Here is a 22,490-nt window from a genome sequence, read left to right as displayed (position 1 = left end):
TAGGCCACAGCTGGAGTAATGTGTACAGTTCTGGTCACCACATTATGGGAAGGATGTGATTGCACTGGAGACGGTGCAGAAGAGATTCACCAGGATGTTGCCTGGGCTGGAGCAATTCAGCTATGAAGAGAGACTGGATGGGCTTGAGTTGTTTTCCTTTGTGCAGAGAAGGCTGAGGGGGGACCTGATTGAGTTATACAAAATTATGAGGGGCATTGATAGGATAGATAGGAAGAAACGTTTTCCCTTAGCGGAGGGGTCAATAATCAGGGGGCATAGATTTAAGGTGAAGAGCAAGAGGTTTAGAGGGGAGTTGAGGAAAATTTTTTTCACCCAGAGGGTGGTTGGAATCTGGAGTACACTGCCTGAATGGGTGGTAGGGGGGGGAAGCCTCCCAACATTTAAGAAGTATTTAGATGAGCACTTGAAACGCTATAGCATGCAAGGCTACAGGCCAAGTGCGGGAAAATTGGTTTAGATTGGATGGGTGCTTGATGGTCGGTGCAGACGCGTTGGACCGAAGGGCCTGTTTCTGTGCTGTATGACTCTATGACTCTATGACGTTGGCTGTGGCTGTGTTGAGGTGCAACGCGTCCAGCCTGTATAGGTCCCAGTTGCCACAAAACTCGTCCCAATCTCCTAGGAATCTAAAGCCCTTTCTCCAGCACCATCTTTCCAGCCATGCATTCATCTGCTCTATCCTCCTATTTCTATGCTCACTAGCAGGGTGGCACTGGATATAATTGGGAGATTAATACCTTTCAGGTCCTGCTTGCTGGTCTCTTTCCTAGCTTCCTAAAATCTACTTGTAGTACCTCATTCTTCTTTCTACCCATGTCGTTGGTACAGTTATGGACCCTGAACTGTGGCTTTGAGGTGTGGAGAAACGAGCAGAAGACCTGCCTTGGGCAGAACTCTACTACTACTACTCCTCTAGCTGTTCACCCTCCTCCATCAGAGTGCTGTGCAGCAACTCAGTGACATCCTGACCCTGGCACCAGTGAGGCTACATACCATTCTGGATTCACGTCTCTGTCTGCAAAAGCATCCGTTGCTCCACTAATTACAGAATCGCTGTTGTTTTCCCAACCCGCCTTCTGAACGCCTGTAAGCTGAACCATAAACTTGGGTCTGGCTGTACACCCCAGCGAAACCACCACCCTCTCCAATATTTAGAACTGAATATCGGTTAGAGAGCAGTCAAGAAGGCATATGGGATACTTTCATTTATTGGCCAATGCCTGGAATACGAGGGCAGGTAGGTTATGTTAGAACTGTAGAAACCACTCATTAGACTGCAGTTAAGAGTACTGCTTACAGTTCTCGTCACTGGATTATAGGAAAGATGAGATCGTACCACAGAGCGTACTGAGGAGATTTTTGAGGATATTGCCAGGAATGGAGAATTTTAGTTGGGTGGAAAGATTAGCTCGGCGAGTGTTGTTTTCTTTGGGACAGAGGAGACTGAGGTGAGACCTAATTGAAGTGTATAAAATTATGGAGGGCTCAGATAGAGTGGATAGGAAGGATCTATTTCCATTAGCAATAACCAGGGGGCGTAGATTTTAAATAATTGGCAGAAGGATTAGAGGAGAATTGAAGAGTATATTTTTCACTGAGATAGTGGTGGGTGTCTGGAGCTCACTGCTTGAAAGAGAGGTAGAGGTCAGAAACCCTCATCACATTTGAAAAACACTTGGACAGGCACTTGAGGTGCTGTAACCTGCAGGGCTATGGACCAAGAGTTGGAAGGTGGGTTTAGACTGGAAAGCTTTTTTTTGGCCGGCATGGACACAATGGGCTGAATGGCCTCTTTCTGTGCCGTGAGTCTTTCTATGTTTCTATATTTCTATTGTGGACTTCAATACCTGGTATCCTGGCAGCTGTTATGATGCTTTCAATCTGCATCAGTCCACTGCCAAATGTATTTCAGCCACCTTGTCAAACTGAATGGGTGGCTTCTGGACAACAAGAGCAATTAGCTGACGATGTGGCTCATGACTCCAGTTTGCAACCCATGCATATGTGTCGCAGGCATACAATGAGTACCAAGAAATGCAATAGAGCAGACCAGTGGAAGGCTAAAACAACAATTCCGCTGCCTGGATCTCCTGAAGGATTCCTGCTGTACTTGGCTGTGTAGTTCTCAAGATTTGTGGTGGCATGCAGCATGCCACAGTTCCTTGTCATCATGAGGGAACAGCTCTTACCATCACCTATCAGGTGATAAGCTGAGTAGTAGGAGCCCAAGATTGCGAGGAGGATGTGGAGAGGAGGAGGAAGACAAAGGGAGGCTGGAACCTAGACAGATCCTTTCTGCCCAGGCTAAATGTGAAAAAATTGTTCAAGAGCAATACCAGTATCTCCAGCCCCAAATCCGACATTCCCCAACAGCCCCACACTCCTTAACTTGCCTCTCTCATTGACCATCACAGTGTTCTGTTGGCTACAATGCAAAATTCAAAGCCAACACAAAATAAACATTCCAAACCAAATTTATAAATTAAATCATGCCATTTTGTGTACAAAATTAAACTAAATACGTTTGTGCATTCCCTTAGTGCCTGTCTTCCATATACACTTTGCCGGCCTGAAGCTGTTCAGAGAAGGTTTAGAACAAAGAACAGTACAGCACAGGAACAGACCGTTCGGCCCTCCAGGCCTGCGCCGATCTTGATGCCTGCCAAAACTAAAACCTTCTGCACTTCCGGGGTCCGTATTCCTCTATTCCCATCCTATTCATGTATTTGTCAAGATGCCTCTTAAACGTTTCGATGGTACCTGCTTCCACCACCTCCCCCGGCAACAAGTTCCAGGCACTCACCACCCTCTGTGTAAAGAACTTGCCTCGCACATCCCCTCTAAACTTTGCCCCTCTCACCTTAAACCTGTGTCCCCTACAAACTGACTCTTCCACCCTGGGAAAAAGCTTCTGACTATCCACTCTGTCCATGCCGCTTATAACTTTGTAGATCTCGATCATGTCACCCCTCCACCTCCGTCGTTCCAGTGAAAACAATCCGAGTTTATCCAACCTCTCTTCATAGCTAATGCCCTCCAGACCAGGCAACATCCTGGTAAACCTCTTCTGTACCCTCTCCAAAGCCTCCACATCCTTCTGGTAGTGTGGCGACCAGAATTGCACGCAATATTCTAAGTGTGGCCTAACTGAAGTTCTGTACAGCTGCAGCATGACTTGCCAATTTTTATACTCTATGCCCCGACCGATGAAGGCAAACATGCCGTATGCCTTCTTGACTACCTTATCCACCTGCGTTGCCACTTTCAGTGACCTGTGGACCTGTACGCCCAGATCTCTCTGCCTGTCAATACTCCTAAGGGTTCTGCCATTTACTGTATAGTTGCCACCTGCATTAGACCTTCCAAAATGCATTACCTCACATTTGTCCGGATTAAACTCCATCTGCCATTTCTCCGCCCAAGTCTCCAACCGATCCATATCCTGCTGTATCCTCTGACAATCCTCATCGCTGTCCGCAACTCCACGAACCTTTGTGCCGTCCGCAAACCGACTAATCAGACCAGCTACATTTTCCTCCAAATCATTTATATATACTACAAACAGCAAAGGTCCAAGCACTGATCCCTGTGGAACACCACTAGTCACATCCCTCCATTCAGAAAAGCACCTTTCCACTGCTACCCTCTGTCTTCTATGACCTAGCCAGTTCTGTATCCATCTTGCCAGCTCCCCTCTGATCCCGTGTGTCTTCACCTTTTGTACCAGTCTGCCATGAGGGACCTTGTCAAAGGCTTTCCTGAAGTCCATATAGATAACATCCACTGCCCTTCCTTCATCAATCATCTTCGTCACTTCCTCAAAAAACTCAATCAAATTAGTGAGACACGACCTCCCCTTCACAAAACCACGCTGCCTCTTGCTAATAAGTCCATTTGTTTCCAAATGGGAGTAAATCCTGTCCTGAAGAATCCTCTCTAATAATTTCCCTACCACTGATGTAAGGCTCACCGGCCTATAATTTCCTGGATTATCCTTGCTACCCTTCTTAAACAAAGGAACAACATTGGCTATTCTCCAGTCCTCTGGGACCTCACCTGTAGCCAATGAGGATGCAAAGATTTCTGTCAAGGCCCCAGCAATTTTTTCCCTTGCCTCCCTCAGTATTCTAGGGTAGATCCCATCAGGCCCTGGGGACTTATCTACCTTAATGCTTTGCAAGACACCCAACACCTCCTCCTTTTTGATAATGAGATGACTGAGACTATCTACACTCCCTTCCCTAGGCTCATCATCCACCAAGTCCTTCTCCTTGGTGAATACTGATGCAAAGTACTTATTTAGTACCTCGCCCATTTCCTCTGGCTCCACACATCGATTCCCTTCTCTGTCCTTTCCCTGGTTACCCTCTTGTTCTTTATATACGTATAAAAAGCCTTGGGATTTTCCTTAATCCTGTTTGCCAATGACTTCTCAGAACCCCTTTTAGCCCTCCTGACTCCTTGCTTAAGTTCCTTCCGACTGTCTTTATATTCCTCAAGGGATTCGTCTGTTCCTCGCCTTCCAGCCCTTACAAATGCTTCTTTTTTCTTTTTGACGAGGCTCACAATATCCCGCGTTATCCAAGGTTCCCGAAACTTGCCAAACCTATCCTTCTTCCTCACAGGAACATGCTGGTCCTGGATTCTAATCAACTGACGTTTGAAAGACTCCCACATGTGAGATGTTGATTTACCCTCAAATAGCCATCCCCAATCTAAATTCTTCAGTTCCTGCCTAATATTGTTATAATTAGCCTTCCCCCAATTTAGCACCTTCACCCGAGGACTACTCTTATCCTTATCCACAAGTACCTTAAAACTTATGGAATTATGGTCTCTGTTCCCGAAATGCTCCCCTACTGAAACTTCGACCACCTGGCTGGGCTCATTCCCAAAATACCAGGTCCAGTACAGCCCCATCCCTAGTTGGATTATCTACGTATTGTTTCAAAAAGCCCTCCTGGATGCTCCTTACAAATTCTGCCCCATCGAAGCCCCTAGCACTAAGTGAGTCCTAGTCAATATAGGGGAAGTTAAAATCACCCACCACTACAACCCTGTTACCTTTACATCTTTCCAAAATCTGTCTACATAGCTGCTCCTCTACCTCCCACTGGCTGTTGGCAGGCCTGTTGTAAACCCCCAACATCGTGACTGCACCTTTCCTATTCCTGAGCTCCACCCATATTGCCTCACTGCATGACCCCTCCGAGGTGTCCTCCTGCAGTACAGCTGTGATCGTCTCCTTAACCAGTAATGCAACTCCCCCACCTCTTTTCTATCCCCCTCTGTCCCGCCTGAAGCTTCTAAATCCTGTAACATTTAGCTGCCAATCCTGTCCTTCCCTCAACCAAGTCCCTGAAGAGATCCCAATGGTCCAGATATCTGAAACCCTCCCTTCTACACCAGCTGTTCAGCCACGTGTTTAGCTGCACTATCTTCCTATTTCTAGTCTCACTGGCACAGGGAGTAATCCTGAGATTACAACCCTAGAGGTCCTGTCTTTTAACTTTCTACCTAACTCCCGAAACTCCCCCTGCAGGACCTCGTCACTCTTCCTGCCTATGTCGTTGGTACCGATGTGTACCACAACCTCTGGCTGTTCACCCTTCCCCTTCAGAATGCCCCCTGTCCGTTCAGAGCCATCCTTGACCCTGGCACCAGGGAGGCAACATACCATCCTGGAGTCTCTTTCACGTCCACAGAAGCGCTTATCTGTGCCCCTGACTATAGAGTCCCCTATAACTATTGCTCTTCTGTGCTTTGTCCCTCCCTGCTGAACAACAGTGACAGCCGTGGTGCCACTGCTCTGGCTGCTGCTGTTTTCCCCTGATAGGCCATCCCCCCCAACAGTATCCAAAACGGTATACTTTTTCGAGAGGGGGATAGCCACAGGGGATTCCTGCACTGACTGCCTGCCCCTTCTAGCGGTCACCCATCTATCTGCCTGCACCTTGGGTGTAACCACTTCTCTAAAACTCCTGTCTATGACGCTTTCTGCCACTTGCATGCTCCTAAGTGCATCCAGTTGCTGCTCCAACCGATCCATGCGGTCTTTGAGGAGCTGCAACTGGGTACACTTCCTGTAGATGTAGTCGTCTGGAATGCTGGAAGCGTCACGGACCTCCCACATCTCACAGGTGAAGCACTTCACCCCTCTAACTGACATTTCCGGCTCTATTTAATAAATAAAAGTAAATACTTATTAAATCCTTACTAAATTTTTATAATTAACGATATGGTCCCAGTGCTAGATTCCTCCTAAAAATATTAAATGCGAACTAAATACAGTAATCTCCTCCCTCTGGTTTAGTTACTCGACTTATTAATTAGTGAATTTGGGTTTTAATCAATTTTTATCAATTTTTTATTTTCAAATTCAGTACAAATTCCTTACCAGCCAATCAGGTCACAGCTTTCCTGTGACGTCACTTTTCAGTTTTTTTTTACCAGAGGAACGTTTTTTGTACTTACCGGTCTGGAACTCTGCCCTCCGAGTCTTCTCCGTGAATGTCGGCCGCGAATCCCCGAGGTAAGCTTTTTATACTTACCGGTCCGGAACTCCGTTCTCCGAGTCTTCTCCGTGAATGTCGGCCGCGAATCCCTGAGGTAAGTTTTTTATACTTACCGGTCCGGAACTCCGCCCTCCGAGTCTTCTCCGTTTGCTAGACTAATACCTAGAATGGGCGGGTTGTCTTCTGAGGAAAGGTTGGACAGGCTTGTATCTGCTGGAGCTTAGAGGTGTAAGATGTGACTTGATTGAAGCATATAAGATTCTGAGAAGTCTTGACAGGGTGGATGTGGAAAGGATATCTCCTCTTGTGGGAGAATCTAGAACTAGGGATCACTGTTTAAACATAAGGCGTCGCCCATTTAAGACAGTGATGAGGTGAATTTTTTTCTCTGAGGATCGTGAGTCTTTGGAACTTTCTTCCCAAAAGGCAGTGGAAGCAGAGTATTTGAATATTTTTAAGGCAAAGGTAGATAGATTCTTAATAAGGAGGTGAAAGGTTAATGCGGGTAGGCGGGAATGTGGAGTTGAGGTTACAATCAGATCAGCCATGATCTTAATGAATGCCAGAGCAGGTTTGAGGGGCCGAGTACTCCTAATTCGTATGTTCTTATGACCTATTGCTCTTATGCAGTACTACTGCAATGGCTGCAGCATGGCTGGTTGAAGACTGCTTACTTTCAGGGGAGGAAAAGGAAGATGGCCTTGAAGGACAATCTCAAGCAGTTCTGAGTCTGGAAGGCCTCGTCTCAGATTGTACCATCTCGGCATGGGTGGCAGCAATTTGGGCTGACTGGCTGACAGGTATCAGCAATGGCATTGGGAGAGTGACAGCAGTGGAGGCACTGTCATCTTGAGGGAGGACTGAGGCTCATACTCCCGTAGAGTAATTGCCACTTCCCTGGGGCAGCGCCTCAGCAATCCTAGTGATCTGCTGGAGGACAGACTGCTGGACTGCTGTGATACTCTGCAAGCTCTTTTGAACACTGGTATCAACAGCCATAATGGCAGCAATCTGAGGTATAAACCCTGGTTCACTGAAGAGGGTATGCCAGGAGTAGCACCAGGCATACCTAAAAATGAGGTTTCAACCTGGTGAAGCTACAACGCAGGACTTCATGCATGCCAAACATTGGAAGCAGCATGCGATACACATAGCTAAGTGATCTCACAAGCAATGGATCAGTTCATGCCAGCGGATTAACCCTCGCTCAATGAAAAGTGTAGGAGGGCATGACGGGAGCATCACCAAGCACACTAAAAATGAGGTGTCAGCCTGGTGAAGTTACAGCCCAGGACTATATGCTTGACAAACAGTGGAAGCAGCATGTGATAGACAGAGCTAAGCAATCCCACAACCAACGGATCAGGTCTAAGCCCTGCAGTCCTGCCACATCCAGTCGTGAATGGTGGTGGACAATTAAACAACTGACAGGAGGCGGAGGCTCCACAAATATCCCCATCCTCAAGGATAAGGGAGCCCTTCACATCAGTGCAAAAGACAAGTCTGAAGCATTTGCAACCATTTTGAGCCAGAAGTGCCGAGTGGATGATCCCTCTCGGCCTCCTCCTGAGGTCGTCAGCATCACAGATGCCAGTCTTCAGCCAATCCATTTCACTCCAAATGATACCAAGAACCAGCTGAAGGCACTGGATACTGCAAAGGCTATGGGCCCTGATAACATTCCGGCAATAGTACTGAAGACTTGTGCTTCAGAACTGGCCATGCCCCTCGACAAGCTGTTCCAGTACAGCTACAACACAGGCAGCTACCCAAAAATGCGTATGTTTGCCCAGGAATGTCCTGTACACAAAAAGCAGGACAAATCCAACCCAGCCAATTACCGCCTCATCAATCTGCTCTCGATCATTAGCAAAGTGATCGAAGGTGCCGTTGAAAGTACTGTTCAGTTTGGGTTCTGCCGAGGCCACACAGCTGCTGACCTCATTACATCCTTGGTCCAACCATGGCCAAAAGAGCTGACCTCAAGAGATGATGTGAGAGTTTAGACATCAAGGGAGCATTTGACTGAGTGTGGCATCAAGGAGCCGTAGCAAAACTGCAGTCAATGAGAATCAGAGGGCAAACTCTCCACTGGTTGGAGTCATACCTAGCACAAAGGAAGATGGTTGTGGTTGTTGGAGGTCAATCATCTCAGTCCCAGAACATCACTGCAGGAGTTCCTCAGGGTACTGTCCCAGGCCCAACCATCTTCAGTTACTTCATCAACGACCTTCCCTCCATCATAAGGTCAGAAGTGGGGATGTTCGCTGATGATTGCACAATGTTCACCATTTGTGACTCCTCAGATACTGAAGAGGCCTGTGTCCATATGCAGCAAGACCTGAACAACATTCAAGTTTGGGCTGATAAGTGGCAAGTTACATTCGTGCCACACAAATGCCATACAATGACTATCTCCAACAAGAGAGAGTCCAACAATCTCCTCTTGACATTCAATAACAATACCATCACTGAGTCATAGAGTCATACAGCACAGAAACAGGCCTTTCGGCCCATCACGTCTGCCAGCCATCAAGCACCTACCTATTCTAATCCCCTTTTCCAGCACTTGGCCCGTAGCCTTATATGCTATGGCATTTCAAGTGCTCATCTAAATACTTCTTAAATGTTGTGAGGGTGCCTGCCTCTGCCACCTCTTCAGGCAGTGCGTTCCAGATTCCAACCACCCTCTGGGTGAAATTTTTTTTCCTCAAATCCCCTCTAAACCTCCTGCCCCTTACCTTAAATCTATGCCCCCTGGTTATTGACTCCTCCGCTAAGGGAACATTTTTCTTCCTATCTAACCTATAAATGCCCCTCATAATTTTGTATACCTCAATAACGTCCCCCCTCAGCCTTCTCTGCTCCAAGGAAAACAACCCAAGCCTTTTCAGTCTCGCTTCATAGCTGATACGCTCCAGCCTAGGCAACATCCTCCGTCCATTATGTTCAGCATTCACTTCCTCCACCACTGACACAGCAGTGTGTACCATCTACAAGATGCACTGCAGCAACTCATCAAGTCTCCTTCAGCAGCACTTTCCAAGTCCGCGACCTCTACCACCTAGAAGGACAAGGGCAGCAGGTGCATGGCAACACCACAAAATGCAAGTTCTCTTGCAAGGCACATAGCATCCTGACTTTGAACTATACTGCCGTTCCTTCACCATCGCTGGGTCAAAATTCTCAAACTCCCTTCCTAACAGCACTGTGGTTGATTCTGCACCATATCGATAGCAGCAGTTTATGAAGATGGTTCATTACCACCTTCTCAAGGGCAATTAGGGATGGGCAATAAGTGCTGGCCAAGCCAGCAATGCTCACATCCTGTGAAATAATAAAATAAAAAGCTTGCACGATGATATGCTGAACTTGCACATCAGAAGTCTGAGCTTCCGCTGCAGCACTTAGGCTTTTGGTGGAAGTTGCTTGTGCTGCAATAGAAACTAAGATATTGGCCATCAGAAGCTGCATCCCTGTTGAGCCCACAAGTGTGTTGATGGAGTTGGCCACCATGTTGGAAAGGATGGGCTCCAAGCTTTCCAAAAATTCCTGTCCCAAGATGCTGCCAGACTCCTGAATAAAGGTTTTTTTTTATTGTTAGTTTATGGATTTTGGGCTGGGACAGCATTCACTGCCTATCCTTAATTGCTCTTGAACTAAGTGGCCATTTTGAAGGGCATTTAAGAGTCAACCACATTGCTGTGGATCTGGAGTCTCTTCTAGGCCAGACTAGGTGAGGATGGCAGATTTCCTCCCCCACAGGACATTTATAAACCAGATGGGTTTTTACAACAATTGGCATTGGTTTCATGGTCACCATTAGACAAGCTCTTTTTTAAATTCCAGATTTTATTAATTGAATTCAAGTTTCACCATCTGCCGTGGTGGGGTTTGAATACATATCCCCAGAGCTTGGGCTTTTGGTTACCATTCCAGTGACCGGGGGTCGGCAACATGTTTACGCGGAAACCAGTGTCTGTGGTAAATGATTTTGAGGTCCATGACTGATAATTTCAGGGATGAGAAATTTCCCATTGGCTTCTACTTCCCAGACCAGTCCGACTTAAAAAAAATTCACAGCCACCAGTTTCACAGTTGACAGGTGCTTAGAGCAGGAACACTGGCTTCCGAACTCAGTGCAAGTTTGGGTTTTTCCGGCAGGTTCCGATTTTTTTGTAAAAAGCCGGCCGACAACCGCAAACTTGTCCTGAGCTCAGAAGCTGCTGATCCTGCTCTAAACACCTGTCAGTTGTGAAACTGGCAGCTGTGAATTGTTTTTAAAAAACTGACCAATCACAAAGCAGCTCTGGGGAGAGTTCCTGTTCTCTGCAACAGAGAGAGGGAGGGGTAGAGGGAGAGAGAGAGGAGGGAGAGGGAGAGAGAGAGAGAGAGGGGAGAGAGAGAGTGGGAGGGGGAGAGAAAGAGGGGGGAGGGGGAGAGAGAAAGAGGGGGAGAGAAAGCGAGAGAGGGGGGAGAGAGATGGACGGGGGGGTGAGAGAAAGAGGAGAGAAACAGAGAGGGAGGGGGAGAGAGAGAGAGGGGGGGGTGGTGTTGAGAGAAAGGAGAGAGATGGGCACAAAGGGGAGAGAGAGGGGATAGAGGGCACAGAGCAGGGTGAGAGAAATGGGTGAGAGATGGACACAGAGAGGGGATAGGGATTGACACAGAAAGAGAGAGAGAGATAGCGAGAGGGGAGAGAAAATGATCAGGATCATGGACATCTATCCGGATTCCCTGCATCGCTACATCAAGTGTGGGGGAGACATTGACTACTTGTGCAAGCAAAAACAATGCCAGGTGCTCACTAAATAGGGAGAAATGTATTTTAAATGGACTGTGTTTTGATGGCATTAGGTTGGCTATACACTTTATATACAGATTAATTGCCCCCATGTCCATGGCTGAGTTAATAATTTTGTCAAATGTTCGTGGTGCAACATGTTGGTGCCTTTCCCTGCTAGTGACACTACCACTATGCCACCACCTCCCTCTGGCAAGCTTCCCAATGGACCAAGCATTTCATTGTGTACATCTGTCAGCCTTCTTCTGTACTGACCCATCAAAGTTGACAACTGAATGAACTGCAGTAGAACTACTGTTTGACCTTGTCCTCTGGTAAGCTGGCACCTGTGCTAACCTTGCACTGTGCCCTGACTGCAACGCAGTTGTGCCTTCTCTCTCACCACATGCAGAATCACCTCTAAGATATTCACAGTCTCCTGAGAGGTGGGAGCTGTGAGTGTGAAATGGAAGTGATGGTGTATCTTCATCATTCTCTTCTTGGTCTTCCACCAATGCTTGGTCAGGTTGCACTTGGATATCTGAAAGGAAAAAGGCACAAGGGTTAGGTTGTGATGGGGAGAAGTGGGGAAAAGCAAGAGATGTATGGTTACAACATCTGCAGCTTGTAAGTCAGAAGAGATTGTGGGATGAGAGGGAAGTGTGATTGTGAGGAGGATTATGTACGAGGAAAGTGTCATCTTCAATGGATTCAGCACTGCCCCTAGACACCGCCTCAGCAATATCCATTCCTATAATGGCCAGCACCACCTCTTCCATGGTTGTTGGAGCATGCAGGCGTGCTGCTCTGCCTCCATTTTATTCCTGCTGCCTCCATTTGGCACCATCTTCTCCTGGAAGAGAGGGTGTGAGTGAGTGTCGTGCTGTAGGTTTAGGTGATGTGGCTTTCATGCTGGCAGTGTGGGCTAGATGTGTGTATGAGGCTTGTGTGAAGTGAGGTGAAGTATATGAATTGATAGGTTCTTGGTGTGTGAATGATGGGGGTATGGTGGTTCAAGCAGTAGCTGAGGTTAGTGATGCAGTTAGTAGGATACGGCATTCAAAATACATTCACTGACCTTGACCACACATGCAAGGTCCTTAAACTTCTTGTGACACTCCGTCTAGATTCTTGGTGTTGAACTCCTGGCATTGCCCTTCCTGGCTTTCTGCTCTTACAGCCTCTCACTTTGTGGCTGGGAGAACTCATGGCCCTTTGCAAACAGAGGACATCTTTCCACCTCCTGTACCAAGACCTCCAGTGGAACATTGGAGAATCTTGATTCATGTTCTCTCCCATTGTCAGCCATTCTTCTTTGTTGCACAGCGTTATTCAGACTGATGTCAGCACCTCCAGCAGCCACAATGCACCTTTCCTTCTTTCCTTCAAGCTAGCTTGAAATAGTAGTCGCAAGTAATGATTTTGGGCCCCCTGCGGATGTGTGCACTCCCACTGAACAGCGCAGTTAGCGCTAGCTGCATACAGAAGTCATGATGATGAACAGGCAGCATGAAGTTGCCGTATGCTTTACACTGAATGAATGTGGGGTAATTGTGCATCACGTTCCCCTCGTCTGGTTTTGGGGGCTATCGAATTTAGCCCTCATGCTGTATTAATTTTTTTTAAGTATCAGCTCGAAGTAATATCAGCACTCTCACTTCTGCAAAAGATCTATGGGACCTTAACCTTGAAGACTTCGTCAGTCTTCTCTGTTCTCTTCTGATAGATATGAGCTCTCATTTCTGGTACCATTTTAAGTAAAACCTCTTTGCACTTTCTTCGGTGCACCAATAGCCTTTTTATAATATGGAGACCAGAACTGTTCACTGTACTCCAAGTGTGGGCCAATTCATGAAAGAAATGTGCACAACTTTTGGGATAGAGCAGAAATTCCATATCTCACAGCACCCACAAGTGTCAGGTTTGATGGAAAGAACAAATAGAAAAATATGTGGAAGCAAGTAATCAGTGAGATTGAAATCTTAAAATATCCCTGATTTTCATGGCAAATAGAGGAAGACCTCACACCTCGCAGCATTGGTCGCCTTGCCCTGGCAGTAGCTGTCAAAGTCACTGTGGCCTTGAATTTCTTTACTTATGGCTGCTTCCCAGAATCAGCTGTAGTCTTTGGCGGCATTTCGCAAATAGCTGCACCCTGCCGCATCTTGCAGGTCACTGATGCCCTATTTGCCAGAGCTGGGCATTGAATTCAATTCCAGACAGACATGGCCTCGCAGGTACAGAGAGAAGTGGGTTTCGCCACCATCTCTGGATTCTCCCAGGTGCATGGCATCATCGATTGCACCCATGTGGTCATCAATACACTGACTGAATGCCCAGTGAGAGTCATTAACAGGAAGGGCTTCCACTCCCTCAATGTTCAGCTGGTCTGCGACCACAATAAGAGCTTCCTGCATCTGTGTGCTCACTTTTCTGACAATTGCTTCATCCTCTGCCAGTCCAGGCTGCCACAGCTTGTCACTCCATTCCCAAACTCAGAGGATGGATTCTAGAGGCCAAAAGATATCCCTTGGCTATTTACCCCTCCATGTGAGCCTGACACAGAGACACGGGGCCTGATTTTATATCAGCGGTGAACTTCAAAAATGGCGGCCCGCCCTTACAGGCCGCACGCCAAAGAGCCACCGCGATCTCAAGCACAGCAGCTCATTTAAATAGTTGGGGCGGGCCGCACCCCGCACCCCCCCCCCCCAATCCTGATCACGTGGAGGGGGCGGGCTGTCTGTCCCCGGCAATGGCGTCAGCACCTGCGAAGAGCTGTTAGACCTACTGGTTTATTGAAATACTTAAAGACAGATTGAATTAAATAAATGCATTTCTTTTGATCCTCTCCCATCCCCCCAATAACAATAAAATTAATTATTTGCCCTTCCCCCAAAAAACACTTCCCTTTACCATCTGACCCTGTTCCCCACCCCCACAAACTGCACAAACTTTAAACTACAACGTTCCCACCATCCTCTACACCCAAACATTAATTTGACCCCATCCCCTCCCACTGATAAACTTACCTCCTCCCCCTCAAATTGTCCCATCAACCCAGCGCGGAGAGGCTGCCACAGTGCCTCGCCACCACCGGGTGGATCGGGCCGGGCGCTGCCAGCATCGAGCGTGGCGGGCCTCAGGTGGGGCCATCTTCAGGCCCCATTTGCCACAGATCCCGACATCAAAGGCTCTTTACAATCCAGCCTACAGAGTCTACAATGAAAGCCATCTACTCACCAGTACAGCCACTGACCAGGCTGTCGGGCTTCTGAAGATGCGGTTCTGGTGCCTGGACTGGTCAGTTGGCGCCCTGCAATACACTTCTGCAAGAGTCTCACTCATTGTGGTGATTATCTGCGCTCTCCATAACATGGCCCTTCAGAGAGGTATGAACTTTCAAGAAGGTGAGGTCCTGAAAGGACACAGCCCATTGGAGGAAGAGGAGGAGCAGGAGGTGAAAGAGGAGGATGAAGAGGAGGCAGAAGGGGAAGATGCAGAACACCAAGGTTCCAGGGCTGCATAGGGAGGTGGCTGGGCCCGGCGTGGGTCTTGAGGATCTTGTTAGGATGCCATCACGGTCACGGATCATCTGATCCAGACATCTTTTGCATGAGCCTGTCTGACCTAGGAGGAATGGCATAGTATGGAACACACTCTGAGCTGACTTGGTAACATTTCCACTGAAGAAGCAGCCTGGAACATGCAAACCCTTACTGCCAAGTAAGGATGAACACCTGCGCATCGTTGATGTACCCTTGCTCTTTACAACTTCCCACCTCTTTTCTTGTCCCACCATTAATAAAAGAGACCCGTACGTCTGGGTTCAAGTGGCAATATTTACATGGTGACTTGGTTGAGGGAAGGACAGGATTGGCAGCGAAATGTTCCGTGATTTAGATGCTTCAGGCGGGATAGAGGGGGATGTAAAAGGGGTGGGGGAGTTGCATTACTGGTTAAGGAGAATATCACAGCTGTTCTGTGGGAGGACACCTCGGAGGGCTCATGCAGCGAGGCAATATGGGTGGTGCTCAGGAATAGGAAAGGTGCAGTCACGATGTTGGGGGTTTACTACAGGCCTCCCAACAGCCAGCGGGAGGTAGAGGAGTAGATATGTATAAAGTGCAAAGGGTAACCAGGGAAAGGGTTGGCCCACTCAAGGACAGAGAAGGGAATCTATGTGTGGAGCCAGAGGAAAGGGCGAGGTACTAAATGAGTACTTTGCATCAGTATTCACCAAAGTGAAGGACTTGGTGGATGATGAGCCGAGGGAACGGAGTGCAGATAGTCTCAGTCATCTCGTTATCAAAAAGGAGGAGGTGTTGGGTGTCTTGCAAAGCATTAAGGTGGATAAATTTTCAGGGCCTGATGGGATCTACCCCAGAATACTGAGGGAGGCAAGGGAAGAAATTGCTGGGGCCTTGACAGAAATCTTTGCATCCTCATTGGCTACAGGTGAGGTCCCAGAGGACTGGAGAATAGCCAATGTTGTTCCTTTGTTTAAGAAGGGTAGCAAGGATAATCCAGGAAATTATAGGCTGGTGAGCTTTACGTCAGTGGTCGGGAAATCATTAGAGAGGATTAGAGAGGATTTACTCCCATCTGGAAACAAACGAACCTATTAGCGAGACGCAGCATGGTATTGTGAAGGGGAGGTCGTGTCTCACTAATTTGATTGAGTTTTTTGAGGAAGTGACGAAGATGATTGATGAAGGGCAGTGGATGTTATCCATATGGACTTCAGTTAAGCCTTTGACAAGGTCCCTCATGGCAGACTGGTACAAAAGGTGAAGTCACACAGGATCAGAGGTGAGCTGGCAAGATGGATACAGAACTGGCTCGGTGATAGAAGACAGAGGGTAGCAGTGGAAAGGTGCTTTTCTGAATGGAGGGATGTGACTAGTGGTGTTCTGCAGGGATCAGTGCTGGGACCTTTGCTGTTTGTAGTATATATAAATGATTTGGAGTACAATGTAGCTGGTCTGATTAGTAAGTTTGCGAACGACACAAAGTTTGGTGGAGTTGCGGATAGTGATGAGGATTGTCAGAGGATACAGCAGGATATAGATCGATTGGAGACTTGGGCAGAGAAATGGCAGATAGAGTTTAATCCGGACAAATGTGAGGTAATGTATTTTGGAAGATCTAATACAGGTGGGAAGTATACAGTAAATGGCAGAACCCTTCGGAGTATTGACAGGCAGAGAGATCTGGGCATACAGATCCACAGGTCACTGAAAGTGGCAACACAGGTGGATAAGGTAGTCAAGAAGGCATACGGCATGCTTGCCTTCATCGGTCGGGGCATAGAGTATAAAAATTGGCAAGTCATGCTGCAGCTGTACAGAACTTCAGTTGGGCCACACTTAGAATATTGCGTGCAATTCTGCTCGCCACACTACCAGAAGGACATGGAGGCTTTGGAGAGGGTACAGAAGATGTTTACCAGGATGTTGCCTGGTCTGGAGGGCATTAACTATGAGAAGAGGTTGGATAAACACGGATTGTTTTCACTGGAACGACAGAGGTGGAGGGGCGACATGATGGAGGTTTACAAAGTTATGAGCGGCATAGGCAAGTGGATAGTCAGAAGCTTTCTCCCAGGGTGTAAGAGTTAGTTACTAGGGGACATAGGTTTAAGGTGAGAGTGGCAAAGTTTAGAGGGGATGTGCGAGGCAAGTTCTTTACACAGAGGATGGTGAGTGCCTGGAACTTGCTGCCGGGGGAGGTGGTGGAAGCACGTACGATCGCGACGGTTAAGAGGCATCTTGACAAATACATGAATAGGATGGGAATAGAGGGATACGGTCCCCGAAAGTACAGAAGTTTTTAGTTTAGGCAGGCATCAAGATCGGCGCAGGCTTGGAGGTCCGAATAGCCTGTTCCTGTGCTGTACTGTTCTTTGTTCTTTGAATATTTCTCATCCGTATTTACTGTGGAGAAGGTCTTGGAAGCTAGTGAGTTCAAGGGAGGGAACACTGATATCCTGGAGCCTATCAACATTACAAAGGAGGAGGTGTTGGAGGTTTTGAAGCGCATTAAGGTGGATAAATCCCCAGGGCCTGACCAGGTGTATCCTAGGATGCTATGGGAAGCAAGGGAGGAGATTGCTGGGGCCCTGGCAGAGATTTTTGTATCATCGTTAGCCACGGGTGAGGTACTGGAGGATAGCTAATGTTGTGCCTTTATTTCAGAAGGGCAACAGGGATAAGCCAGGGAACTACAGGCCGGTGAGCCTGACATCAGTGGTGGGAAAGTTATTGGAAGGGATTCTGAGAGAGAGGATTTAGATGCATCTGGAAAGGCATGGTCTGCTTAGGGATAGTCAGCATGGCTTTGTGCGTGGGAAATCATGTCTCACGAATTTGATTGAGTTTTTCGAGGAGGTGACCAAGAGGATTGGCGAGGACAGGGCGATGGACGTTGTCTACATGGACTTTAGCAAGGCCTTTGACAAGGTCCCACATGGTAGGCTGGTCCAGAAGGTTCGAACACATGGGATCCAGGGTGAGCGAGCAAATTGGATACAAAATTGGCTTGGTGATAGGAGGCAGAGGGTGGTAGTGGAGGGTTGTTTTTCAGATTTGAGACCGGTGACCAGCGGTGTGCCGCAGGGATCAGTGCTGGGCCCTCTGTTGTTTGTCATATATATTAATGACTTGGATGTGAATGTAAGGGGCATGATTAGTAAGTTTGCAAATGACACCAAAATTGGTGGTATCGTGGACAGTGAAGAAGCTTGTCTAAGGTTACAACAGGATATAGATCAACTGGGAAAGTGGGCAAGGGATTAGCAAATGGAATTTAATGCAGACAAGTGTGAAGTGATGCATTTTGGGAAGTTAAACCAGGGCAGGACATATACAGTGAATGGCAGGGCCCTGGGGTGTGTTGTTGAGTCGCGAGACCTTGGATTGCAAGTTCATAGTTATCTGAAAGTGGCAACACAGGTAGACAGGGTGGTGAAGAAGGCGTATAGCATGCTTGCCTTCATTGAACGAGGCATTGAATACAAGAGTTGGGACGTCATGTTACAGTTGTACATGACGTTGGTTAGGCTGCATTTGGAGTACTGTGTGCAGTTCTGGTTGCCGCACTACAGGAAAGATGTGATTAAGCTGGAGAGGGTGCAGAAAAGATTCACAAGTATGTTGCCTGGTTTGGAGGGCTTGAGTTATAAAGAAAGATTGGATAGGCTGGGTCTGTTTTCCTTGGAGCGAAGGAGACTGAGAGGGGACATGATAGAGGTATGTAAAATTTTGAGAGGCATAGATAGGGTAGATAGCCAGAGTCTTTTTCCCATGGTAGGGGTGACTAAAACTAGAGGGCATAGATTTAAGGTTTAAAGGGGATCGAAGGGGTAAATTTTTCACACAAGGAATAGTGGGTATCTGGAATGAGCTGCCTGAGGAGGTGGTAGAGGCAGGAGCAGTCGCGATATTTAAGAGGCATCTGGACAGGTACTTGAATGAGCAAGGCATGGAGGGATATGGAATTAATGCAGGCAGATGGGATTCATATAGGTTTAACATTATGGTCGGCATGGACGCGGTGGGCCCAAGGGCCTGTTTCTATGCTGTTCGACTCTATGACTCTAATACTGTTAAGCACGAATACAGCTGCGACTAGTAGATTCGTGAGGACGAGGAGAAGTTGGTTTTTTCCTCTTGTTCACTCTCTTACCACATGCTGCAGGCCCAATCTGGCAGATAAGTCATGCAGGACTCGACCTGCTTGATCAGTAGTGGTGCTACCCAGCCACTCTTGCTGAGGGCCACTGAAATCCTTTTCCCAGAGTACATTTTATGCTCTTGGTATCCTCAGTGCATCTTTCAAATGGTGTTTAAGATGGAGAAGCAGTGAACCATCAGCTGAGGGAGAGCGGAGGTGGTAACTAGCAGGTGGTTTCCATGCCCATGTTTCGCCTGATGCCATGCGATTTCATGGCTCCAGAGTCAATGTTGAGGACTCCCGGGGCAATCCCTTCTGACTGTATACTACTGAGCCGCCACCTCCGATGTGCGTGTCCTACCGGTGGGACAGGACATACCCAGGGATGGTGATGAAGGAGTCTGCGACACTGGCTTTAAGGTATGATGCGGTGAGTATGACTATGTCAGGCTGTTGCTTGAAGAGTCTGTGGGACAGCTGTCCCAATTTTGGCACAAATCTCCAGATGTCAGTGAGGAGGCCTTTGAAGGATTGACCTTTGTCGCTTCCGTTGCTTAATTTGACACCCAGTGGTCTGTCCAGCTTTATCCTTATTCCACTTTTCTGTCGCGGTTTGAGACAACTGAGTGGCTTGCTAGGCCATGTTCAGAGGGCATTTAAAAGTCGACCAGTTTGCTGTGGGTCTAGAGTCACATGTAGGCCAGACCGGGTAAGGAGGGCAGATTTCCTTCCCTGAAAGACATTAGTGAACCAGGTGGGTTTTTACAACAATCTGTTAGTTTCATGATCATCATTATATGACTAGCTTTTTAATCCAGTTTTATTAATTAGTTGAATTTAACTTCCCCCAGTGGCCGTGGTGAGATTTGAGCTGCTATCTCCAGAGCATTAGTCCGTGCATCTGGATAGCTAGTTCAGTAACATTAGCACTTTACTACTATTCCCATAAAAGCTGCAATTACCTGGATTTACCTATTCCGATCAGTGGCCTTAAATCGACTAGCCAGGTTAGCAGTTCAATTTTAATAACTGTCCTTTAGATCCCAGACTATCGATAAGCAACACATCGGGAGTTCTCTAATTTTGTTAATGATTGCAGAGGAGAATTGCGGGGAAACAATGTATTAATTAACAAAATACTTGCATACAAAATCTGTGACAGTACCCCTTTTATGTTTATGACGAGCTTGATGAAGTGCAGTAATTAAATGTGCTTATACAAAACACTGTTGATGCTTGAAAAAATGTTTTCATCATTCATCCTTTTTGTTGACAGCTCCAACCTTTTGATGATTTCTTTGCGAAAGGAGGCAAAAAATCCATTGTGTTCTTTTACCAAGAAGCGGAACCACCAGTAATAGGTAAATGTTATTAATAGTCTATGATTAAAACATGATTAATATGCACACAATCTTAAATATTAACTCTGTTTATCTGGAGTGAATCGAATTGGCTGAAGACTGGCATCTGTGATGCTGGGGACCTCAGGAGGAAGCCAAGATGATCATCCAGTCAGCACCTCTAGCTGAAGATGCTTGCAAACGCTTCAGCCTTTTTTTTTGCATCTGGCCTCCAAATTATCAGATTTTATTGAATTAAGTTTTACACTGATTGGATTTGAATGCTTGAGCATGTTGATGGTTCAGTGCCATAACCCCATGGCTACCATATTCACCACAATGAAATCAGAAAATACTGGAAATGTCTGTCTGTACATTGTTCATTAATTGAAGGTTTACTTGCATTCACGTAATGGGCATTAACTGGGGATCTACTTGTGTTCCTAAATATAGGAGCAGAATGAAAATGTGTTTGTTTGGTTTGGAGGTGCATGTTTGAAAAGTCTAACTCTAAATAAAAGCTTATACGTATGAAAACTAGCTTCGGTGCTACCTTCACTGCCTGGCTATCTGGAGTATAACAGTGCCCATCAGCTTTTGTAAAGGGAAAAGGTGAGTTACCATTTTGTCCGAACTGCAGAATATAAATGTATATAGAAACATAGAAAGTAAGAGCAGGAGTAGGCCATTCAGCCCTTCAAGCCTGCACTGCCGTTCAATACGATCATGGCTGATCATCCAAACTCAGTATCCTGTTCCTGTTTTCTCCCCGTATCCCTAGATTCCTTTAGCCCTAAGAACTATATCTAACTGTTTCCTGAATATATTTAATGATTTGGCCACAACTGCTTTCTGCGGTGGAGAATTCCACAGGTTCACCACTCTCTGGGTGAAGAAATCACTCCTCATCTCAGTCTTAAATGGCTTACCCCTTATCCTTAGATTGTGCCCCCTCGTCCTGGACTCCCCCATCATCGCGAACATCCTTCCTGCATCTAGTCTGTCCAGTCCTGTTAGAATTTTGTAGGTTTCTATGAGAGCACCTGTCATTCTTCTAAACTCTAGCAAATACAAGCCTAATCAACCCAATCTCTCTTGATTCGTCGTTCCTGCCAACCCAGGAATCAGTCTGGTGAACCTTCGCTGCATTCCCTCCATAGCAAGAACATCCTTCCTCAGATAAAGAGACCAAAACTGCACACAGTACTCCAGATGTGGTCTCACCAAGGCCTTATATAATTGCGGCAAGAGATCCTTGCTCCTGTACTCGAATCCTCTCGCTATGAAGGCCAACATACCATTTGCCTTCTTAACTGCCTGCTGCACCTGCATGCATACTTTCAGCGACTGGTGCATAAGGATACCCAGGTCTCGCTGCACCTCCCCCTTTCCCAATCTATCGACATTCAGATAATCTGCCTTTTTGTTTTTTCCACCAAAGTGGATAACCTCACATTTATCCACATTATACTGTTTCTGCCATGTATTTGCCCACTCACTCAACCTGTCCAAATCACACTGGAGCTTCTCTGCATCCTCCTCACAGCTCACACTCCCACCCAGCTTTGTGTTGTCTGCAAACTTGGATATATTACATTTAATTCCCTCATCTATATCATTAATATGTACTGTGAATAGCTGGGGTCGTAGCACTTATCCCTGTGGTACCCCACTAGCAACTGCCTGCCACTCGGAAAAAGACCTGTTTATTCCTACTCTTTGTTTCCTGTCTGCCAACCAGTTCTCTATCCATGTCAGTACCTTACCCCCAGTCCCATTTGCTTTAATTTTGCACGCTAATCTCTTATGTGGGACTTCATCGAAAGCCTTCTAATATTTAATGGATGAACAAAGAAGAAGAGAAAAGGTCATGAACAGATAAAGGGTGGAATGCATCGTGCCAGTGTGGGCTTGTGTTTGGTGTCTCTTAGAATCACAGAATCACAGAATAATACAGTGCAAAAGAGGCCCTTCGTCCCATCGAGTCTGCACCGATGCATTAAAGACACCTGACTTGTCTACCTAATCCCACTTGCCAGCACTTGGCCCATAGCCTTAGTCTGCCAGGAATCTGCCCAACTGCTTCATGTTTAAAATTCTGCCAGAAGTGAAGGCTCGTTAAAAAAATGTCTGGTGAATAATTTGTACAACTATACA

At 46.8% G+C, this 22,490-nt stretch overlaps 1 protein-coding gene across 1 annotated transcript in view; it reads left to right on the top strand.

Moving 5' to 3' along the window:
* LOC137367180 (dynein axonemal heavy chain 8-like) overlaps positions 1 to 22,490 on the top strand; it is a 2,531,605-nt gene that overhangs the window by 66,334 nt on the left and 2,442,781 nt on the right. Inside the window, exons 10-16 of the mRNA XM_068028616.1 lie at positions 1,884 to 2,127; positions 7,167 to 7,359; positions 7,443 to 7,578; positions 7,968 to 8,530; positions 14,384 to 14,831; positions 19,457 to 19,542; positions 20,270 to 20,354. Of these exons, the coding sequence (XP_067884717.1) occupies positions 1,884 to 2,127; positions 7,167 to 7,359; positions 7,443 to 7,578; positions 7,968 to 8,530; positions 14,384 to 14,831; positions 19,457 to 19,542; positions 20,270 to 20,354 (1,755 nt within the window). The remainder of the gene's footprint in view (positions 1 to 1,883; positions 2,128 to 7,166; positions 7,360 to 7,442; positions 7,579 to 7,967; positions 8,531 to 14,383; positions 14,832 to 19,456; positions 19,543 to 20,269; positions 20,355 to 22,490) is intronic.

The sequence above is a fragment of the Heterodontus francisci genome, chromosome 3, assembly GCF_036365525.1.
Source record: "Heterodontus francisci isolate sHetFra1 chromosome 3, sHetFra1.hap1, whole genome shotgun sequence".
Lineage (NCBI taxonomy): Eukaryota > Metazoa > Chordata > Chondrichthyes > Heterodontiformes > Heterodontidae > Heterodontus > Heterodontus francisci.
The sequence above is the reverse complement of the archived record's forward strand: the minus strand, read 5'-3'. Positions and strand labels throughout refer to the sequence as shown.